This window comes from Crocuta crocuta, unplaced genomic scaffold (genome assembly GCF_008692635.1).
Source record: "Crocuta crocuta isolate KB4526 unplaced genomic scaffold, BGI_CrCroc_1.0 scaffold152, whole genome shotgun sequence".
Taxonomy (NCBI): domain Eukaryota; kingdom Metazoa; phylum Chordata; class Mammalia; order Carnivora; family Hyaenidae; genus Crocuta; species Crocuta crocuta.
The window spans coordinates 6,018,454-6,027,417 of record NW_027528798.1 but is presented as its reverse complement, the minus strand read 5'-3'; the positions used below and the strand labels follow the sequence as shown (position 1 = coordinate 6,027,417).

The following is an 8,964-nucleotide window of genomic DNA, read 5'->3' as shown; positions in this document are numbered from 1 at the left end:
CCAGGAGCCGGGGCGGGGGGGCGCCGCGGAGCGGGGCGCGGGGGAGGCACGGCTAGAGGAGGCGGTCAACCGCTGGGTGCTCAAGTTCTACTTCCACGAGGCGCTGCGGGCCTTTCGGGGTAGCCGGTACGGGGACTTCAGGCAGATCCGGGACATCATGCAGGGTGAGGGCCGGATCTGGGGAAGGAGGCTGGCCGAGGAAGGGGATTTGTGGGGCCCGGGTGTCGGGGCTGGGGGTCACTGAGCCAACGATGTCTTCTTTTCTAGCTTTGCTTGTCAGGCCCTTGGGGAAGGAGCATACCGTTTCCCGGCTGCTGCGGGTTATGCAGTGTCTGTCGCGAATTGAAGAAGGGGAAAATTTAGGTATGGCAGTTTTTGTGTTCTCAGGGCTTACTTATTTAGGGTTATGTTGTTATTTTCCAACTTATGTCCAGAACTGAAGGATTCGGGGTGAAGGTGCATTACTGTGTTTCGATCACAGTGGTCTTTTTCCTTCTAAAATGAATCTGTTCTGGGTCTAGTTTTTTCCAGTTAAGATTCTCTTGGCTGCTCTTCTATTTTTTATTTCCTCCCACCTGTTTCTTGCCCCAACTTTGCTGCGATCTAATGAGTTATGTTAAGATGGCCAAATTTTTCCCCGTAGAATGTTTTCCAGAGTATGAGCACTTTTTTTTAAATTGAACTTAAGAGCTGTTAGCAAAACTGTCTCCAGTTTCTGATCGCTTGTATCTGAAGAGGATGTGTGTACCCTGAAATCTGAGATGTAAATACATGTGTTAATTTTTTTTTTTACTTGTCTTGAAAATTATTTAAAAAATAGCCATTTCAAATTCATTGGTTTCAATTTGAACTCTTAACATGTTGGTAAGCTTGTAGCCAGTTTGTTAGCAAATTAAATGCAAATCTTACTATATTTACATGTGTCTTTTCTGATAAACATGTATTTTTGGACCTATTGTTTCTGCTCCTTGTAAAATCGCTTAAAGTGAAAACTGTGCTCTTTGTCCTAGACTGTTCCTTTGATATGGAGGCTGAGCTCACACCACTGGAATCAGCTATCAATGTGCTGGAGATGATTAAAACGGAATTTACATTGACAGAGGCAGTGGTGGAATCCAGTAGAAAACTGGTCAAGGAGGCTGTAAGGCTCTATTTTTACTTCTTTTTTCTTTTGACAAAACTCAGATGTCTTTGAGGATACCATTGCTTATCTTTTCTGTGCGGGGATGGAGAGAGCAAGTGAACACACTCAGACATAGACACAGATGTTATATATCTTCAGGTGACCCCTTCCCAGGTCAGGCTTGGAAAGTGTTAATGGCAGGTATGCTGCTTTTATGATGTTGGTGCCTTCCTCGTGGCCTTGGCAGGAGAGGCAATACACAGGAAATGGGTTAGCGTTGAAGACTGACATTTTGGAGGTTATTACACCATTCAGGAGCATCGTGAAAGGGCTAGAAGTAACAGGCCAAGGATTTGGTCATCCTGGTTTATAATAAACCAAAGAGAATAACTGGGGCCTTGAGAAATGTGGGACTGACGTTGAAGAGGTACATTGCCTTTGAACAAACAGAATCAAAGGTGCTGGGATAATCAACCAGTCAGAAAAACAGTAATGGTAGAAGGCTGGCACAGTCTGTGTTCTTAAAAAGGAAAAAGCTACTGGAGTGTCTTAGGGATTTGGGACTGTGTGTCATGCTCAGGTAACTTCAAATACTAGAACTAATTTTTATTTAAAACATGACAGGCACTGGGAACCAGTCAGAAAAAAATGGCTTCGGTAACCAAGGCTGGGCGTGTGTGGAAGTAGATGTGGAGGTGGGGGGTAAAGAAGAACAGTTGCCTTGGTGGTAGAAAGTAAGGAAACTGGTAAGGAAAGAAAAGAGCATCCCCTAAAAAGATAGGATCTCAGGTAGGGGTGGGAAGATAAAACTTTGCTTAGCAAGAAAGACGTCCATCCCTTGGCTGTGTGCTGGGTACTTAGGTACCCTGTTAAAAAAAAAAAAAATTAGTGTAGGTGAGGTACAGATATTTATCAAATTAAGGACCTTGGGCAGGAGCTATTTTTTGGTTTTGGAGAGATTGCCCAGATAATCCAAATTCCAAAGAGGAATAATGCCAAGAATAGATTTTTACTGTAGGTAAGTCAAGTTTGTGATGGAGGGACAATGCCAGAAAAGACATGTTAGTAAAGGAAGAGAAATCTATGCCTACTTTCAGAATAGCTAATGATCTTTGGAATGGAAAGAAATGGTACCATTGGGTGCCTGGCTGACTCAGTTGGTGGAGCATGCGACTTTTGATATCACGGTTGTAAGTTCAAGCCCCATGCTGGGTATAGAAATTACTTAAAACTAAAGTCTTTAAAAAAAAGAAAAAAAAAAGAGAGATGGTACCAGTTTAAAGTAATTCATATGATTTCTGTTAAGTTAGGTAGCAGATTCAGAAGTGCAGTTCCTTCAAAACACAAGAGCTATAGATTTATCTCTGTCCCCTCTTCTGGAAGATTATTAGTGGGTTTCACCTGCATATTTACTGCTTTATTATTATTATATTTTTAAGTTTATAGATCACATTTGGGGGCTTCTTTAGGAAAAAATCCATCAGCAAAGTCCAAATGACCTTAAAAGTGTCAACTATACTTGTATGTTGACTCCCTTGTTCTTTTTCCATTTTCCAACTGGTACCAGATTTCTTGTTATACTCACTGTATTACTGTTATTGCTGTGTACCAAATACAGCAAAATTTAGCAGCTTAAAACAGTAAATAATACCTCTCATTTTCCAAGAGTCAGGAATCTGATAGTGGTTCAGTTGAGTGCTTCCAGCTTGAGGTCTCTCATGAGATTGTAGTCAGGCTGTCTGCTAGAGTTGCAGTCATCTCAAGACTCAGCTGGGGCTGAAGGATCTATTCTCATGCTCACTCACATGGTTGTTAGCAGGACTCACTTCCTTGCTGGGTGTTGGCTAGAGACTTCAGCTCCTTGCCTCTCCGCAGGGCTGCTTACAGCTTGATAGCTTGCTTTCCTTAGAGCAAGTGATCCAAGAGAACAAGAGCCCAAGACAAAAGCTGCAGTCTTTTATAACCTAATTTCAGAAGTATCATCACTTGTGCCATATGCTGTTGGTCACAAAGACCAGGCCAACTATGGATTAGTGTGTAATGGGACTGTGCAGGGTGTGGGGATCACTGCAGGCCTTCTTAGAGGCTGGCTATCACAATTACCTTGAACTCTTACTTATTAAATGATACTATATCCATTGCCTCCTAATTTATTATTAAAAATTTTTCATTTAGAGTCATAGAATCTGTTAATGGTCATCTTTGGGAAAATATGAAGTAGCTAGGCTCCATGCATTTTCAGCTTTTTGTAAAGTGTCACAACAGTTCATTTAAAAGTCTGTTAAATTTTTGCTACAGTTTATCAAATGAAGTTATTTGTTAAGTTAGAACTCTTCATTGTATGATGTAGGCATTTCTGCAGGTCTTCGGTACCCCTTCAGGAATCAGAAACTATTTTCATAAACAGTGCCAAAACATTAGCTGACTTGCAGTGCATTGACTTTGCACTAATGGTGCAGAAGCAGTGAGGGGTAAAATCGCTCGTACCTTAGTATGACCAAGGTGATGGTAACCTGTGTGAGTAGTCAGTGAAGTCTTCATTGCCACATTGTTGCAGTTAAAAAATAAATAAATAAAAGCCAGTTTCAATTAAGATCTTTGACAAAGCAGTAAAATTGTTAATTTTATTAGATCTAGACCCTTGAGCAAACAAACATCTTTTCAGTATTTTGTCTGACAAAGTAGGAAGTTTGTCTGAAGCATTTCTGCCATATACCAAAACTTGATGGCTGTCTTCAGGAAATCACTTGTGTGACTGAGTTGCACGCTGATCTAGCCACTTTTTTAATGGAACACCTTTTTTTTTTTTTTTAACTAAAAAGAACTGACACATTTTAGTTGTTTAGGTGTGGGCATTTGGCAGTCATTTTCTTGTAAAAGAGCAAAGGGAACTTGTCACTTGAGAGAACAATTGATAGTATTCGTTTCCATTGGTAAAAACTAAAGCTTTCAAGTAAAAAAAATTCTGAAAAACTTATATTGATGTACCTGACAGTTTCCCAATTCTTAGACTTTCTGATAAGATTGAGGTGGTTAGTAAGAACTGTGATTTTCAAGATATTTTTAACAAATGTGTCAACATTTGGAAGATCTACATAATTCAGTAAATAAATATTTTTCAAGTGGCCAATGCATTATATTATAATATCATTCATAGGTAAAAGATCCATTTAAAATGCAAGATAAACTAATAGGTTTTAATGTAACAGATAATGAAAAGTTCATTTGCCCATGTTTGCTATAGAGTCAAAGAAGAATATCCACAATTTTCTGAAAGGCCTGTTAAAAATAGTACTCCCTTTTCCAACTTCATATCTGTGTGAGGATGGAGTTTTTTTAGTATACTTTAACCAAAACAACACATCACATCAGTATGAATGCAAAACAGATATAAGAATTCAACTTTCTTCTATTAAGTAGGATATTAAGGAGATTTGCCAAAATGTAAAAGAAGGCCAGCTTTCTCATTAAACTTTTATCTTAGAAAATACAGTGATTTTTCATAAAGATATTTATATTAACCAGCAATGAATTTACTGTTTTTAATGGATTAATAAGTATTTGAAAATCTTCTGTTTTATATTTCTAATACGGTGATATAACGCACATAAACAGAAGTTCTTTGGGGGTCCTCATTAACATTTAAAAGTATGAAGGGATCCTGAGACTAAAAAGTTTGAAAACTGCTTCTGCAAGCTGTAAATGGTAATGAGGCTAAATTGGTTTTCTCTTCATAACTGAAAGATTCCTCAGTTAGGTTTCTGTGGAGAACAGCAGAGAGTAACATGTATGGCATATTATTCGGAAAACATTTATTTTTTGCTGTGCAGCATTCTCCCCTGCACCTTTGGTAACAGTACATTTTCTTTTGGGGTCTTACCCCATTTGAGGGAGCTGGGTGCATAAAACACACTAAGTACCTTAATTTTTGAAATAAAAAGCTCTGTCAGAGCTTTTTGAGTATTCCTGTTTCCCACAACAGCCTGGTTTCTTTCTGACATTTTTTTCTTTAGCCTTTCTTCCCTTCTGTGAGTTTTGGTTTTCTCTTTCTCTGTGCTTTCTGTGATTTCCCCCCAACTTCTCTTGGCTCTATTGAAAATCTGTGTTTGGAATTTCCTTCTTGTTTAAGTTAGCCAGAGACCACTGCTATTGCTTATACCCTAAGAACCTTAAGAGATAGATACATAAGCAAAGAAATTACACTGCTTTCTGAAAACTCTCAAGTGAAAAAGCAAGAGTTTATTTCTTTTGAAAATTAAAAAACAAACAAACAAAAACTTTCCAGGAAATTAAAAATAGATTTAAAAGATAAGCTCATAGCACAAATGTCGGAGGCAGACTTTTAATTTAGATTTTGAAAGCATTCATATTTCTTTTCTTATTTTACAAAGTAAATACAGTAGGACCTGGTTCTAATTCTGGAAAAGACACGGAGTATATTCTCTTCTGTCTTTCTTAATCCAAGTCTGAGTCCTGGACAGAATGTGTAGAGCAGCTATCTGACAATTCAGAAATGGAAATGATAGTAAGCAGGGAAGAAGAGAATTTGAAAGTCCACCAAAATGGTGATGAGTAGCTGACCATTTTTTCCTTCTCTGGTATCACCCAGCCTGAAGTTGAAGGCTTCCGAAACCTAGAAGTGCACTCCAGATAGGAATGGAAAGAACTCCAAGAAAGGCTTTCTCTGGCCTGAGGAGCAAGAAAGGGCTCTCCTAAGGGTCAGGGAGGGTGGGAGAAATTCCAGGATTTCTTTTCTCCCTTCTCTCCTGCCCCTGCACCCAGGCAATACTGCACTGGTGGCAGCAGTGGCCCGGTGATGACATTGGCAGCAGGGCTGGCACCTAAAACTGAAGGAAGAGAACCCTTTCTCTTTTAGCAGTGGAGCTGTGATCCCTAGAATGCAGAGCAAATTCCACTGCTTTTTCTACTGTCTGTCTTGCTGCTTAAGTCTGGATGCAGATGCAGTGTGTGGCACAGTGGGGAAACTAAATCCTAGGAAGGCAAGGCTGGTTTGAAACTTGAAAATCAATCAGTGTCCTACACTCTGTTAGTCTAAAGAAGAATAAAACATAGGATCTATCAAGTGATGCAGAAAAGGCATTTAACAAAATTCAACATTAGTTCAAGATAAAAACACTCAGCAAACTAGGAATAAAACTTTCTCAACCTGATAAAAGACATCTACTGAAAACCTATAGCTCACATCATACTAGATGGTGGAGGATAGAATGCTTTGTGCTTACAATCCAAAACCAGGCAAAAATGTTCATTCTCACCATTTCCATTCCATGTCATACTGGAAGACCTAGCCAGTGCAGTAAGTCAAGAACAAGAAATAAAAGGCAACAGACTAGATAGGAAGGGAAAAAAAACTGTCCCTATTTGCAGATGATATGACTGCCTATAAGGAAAATCCCATGTAATATTACTAAAAAATCTATAAGTAAATATAGCAACTTTGGAGGATACAAAGTCACACAAAAATTATTCATATTTCCAGTATATATTAGCAATGAATGACTTGAAATAAAATTACCACAACAGTGCCACTTATAATAGCTCCCAAAAAGAAGAAAAACAAATAGGTACACATCTAGCAAAACGTGGGCAGGATCTGTATGTGGAAAAACAAAATGCTAATGAAAGATATCAAGACCTAATAATTGGAAAGGCACACCATGTTCATGAACTGGAAGATAATATAGTTAAATTTTTTAAAATGTTTATTTATTTTTGAGAGATAGAGATAGAGTGTGAGCGGGGGAGGAGCAGAGAGAGAGAGGAAGACACAGAATCCAAGCAGGCTCCAGGCTCTGCACTGTCAGCACAGAGCCTGACATGAGGCTTGAACTCACGAACCGTGAGATCATGACCTGAGCTGAAGTCGGACGCTTAACCGACTGAGCCACCCAGGTGCCCCAAGACAATATAGTTAAGAGGTCATTTCTCTCCAGGTAAAATATAGATTTAATATGATTCCAATCACAATTTCAACAGGATTTTCTGTAGATACAGACTGATTCTAAAATACAAATGCTAAGGCAAACGAACTAAAATAACCAAAACAAAGTGGAGGAGTCACTACCCAATTTAAAAAATTACTATAAAGCTGCTCAGGACTATAAGCATAGATTAATGGAACAAAAGAATCCAGAAATAGGCCTTGATTTTTGGAAAAATGTGAAAGAAATGCAATGGGAAAAAGGTATTCAGTAGAAAAGAATAGTCTTCAATGAATGACATGAAATAGTTGGATGTCCTTATCCAAAAAATGAACCTTGACCTAAAACTTACAAAGATTAATTCAAAATAATCTAAATGAAAAATCTAGGTGCCTGGGTGGCTTAGTCAGTTGAACAACCAACTCTTGATTTTGGCTCAGGTCATGATCCCAGGGTTCTGGGATGGAGCCCAGCATTGGACTCTGCACTGAGCGCAAAGCCTGCTTAAGATTCTCTCACTCTCAACCTCTGCCCCTCTCCCCCACTCATGAAAGTGCACACTCTCTCTCAAAATAAAAAAAATTAAATAAATGTAAAATATAAAGCTGTAAAAACTTAGAGGAGAACATGAAATAAAATCTTTATGTCCTGGACTTAGAGGAAAAGTTCTTAGCTATGACACTAAGAGCATGGTATATAAGAGGACTTTTTAAAAACTATATATAGGGGCACCTGGGTGGCTTAGTTGGTTAAGTGTCCTACTTTGGCTCAGGTCATGATTTCACACTTAATGGGTTCAAGCCCCGCATCAGGCTTTGTGCTGAATGCTTGCTCAGAGCCTGGAGCCTGCTTTGGATTACGTGTCTCCTTCGCTCTCTGCCCCTCCCCCGCTCATGCTCTGTCTCACTCTGTCTCTCAAAAATAAATAAATGTAAAAAAAGAAATTTAAAAAATTAATAAACTATATTTAGTTTGGGGCACCTGGGTGGCTCAGTTGGTTAAGTGTCTGACTTCACCTCAGGTGATGATCTCACAGTTTGTGGGTTAGAGCCCCATGTCTGGCTCTGTGCTGACAGCTTGGAGCCTGGAGCCTGCTTGGGATTCTGTGTCTCCTTCTCTCTCTGCCCCTCCCCCATTCGCACTCTGTCTCTTTCTGTCTCTCAAAAATAAACATCTTTAAAAAAGTTTTTAGAAACTATTTTGAGAGAGCATCAGTGCAAGAGGGGGAAGGGCAGAGAGAGAGAATGAGAGAGAATCCCAAGCCCAACACAGGGCTAACAGGAAATTTTGATAGGAGGAAATACTGGTAAGTTGGACTTAACAAGAATTTAAAACTTTTGTTCCAAGCAAAATACTTAAGACAAGCTATAGACTGGAATATTTGCAAATCACATATCTGACAAGGGACTTGTGTTCAAAATACATCAAGAACTCTCAAAAGAAAACACCACTATTTAAAAAATGGGCAAAAGTCTCCTCAAAGAGAACATACAAATGGTACGTAAGCACATGAAAAGATGTTCAGCATCATTTAGTCAATAGAGAAATACCAATTAAAATCACAGTGAATACTAAGACATACCTATTAGAATAGCTAAAGTTTAAAAAATACTGACACTAACGAGTGCTAATGAGGATGAGGAGCAACTGGAACTCTCACACATTGCCAGTAGGAGTGCAAAGCGGTATAGCCACTCAGGAAAACAGTTTAGACATTTCTTATATAAATTTTCCATATGACCCAGAATCCCACTTGTGGTTATTTACTTTAGAGAAATGTTATGTTCATCCCGAAACTTGTACATGAAGGTTTAGGCATCTTTTCATAATCACCAAAATTTGCAGACACCCAAATATAGTTCATCCAGTGAATGGATAAACAAAATGTAGTATGGTAGC

The 8,964-nt window shown here is 38.9% G+C and overlaps 1 protein-coding gene across 1 annotated transcript in view; it reads left to right on the top strand.

Moving 5' to 3' along the window:
• The window catches only part of TERF2 (telomeric repeat binding factor 2), a 25,851-nt gene that overhangs the window by 657 nt on the left and 16,230 nt on the right, over positions 1–8,964 (top strand). The window contains exons 2-4 of the mRNA XM_077755676.1: positions 1–164; positions 268–363; positions 1,011–1,141. The exon at positions 1–164 is cut by the window's left edge and continues 30 nt beyond it. Of these exons, the coding sequence (XP_077611802.1) occupies positions 1–164; positions 268–363; positions 1,011–1,141 (391 nt within the window). The remainder of the gene's footprint in view (positions 165–267; positions 364–1,010; positions 1,142–8,964) is intronic.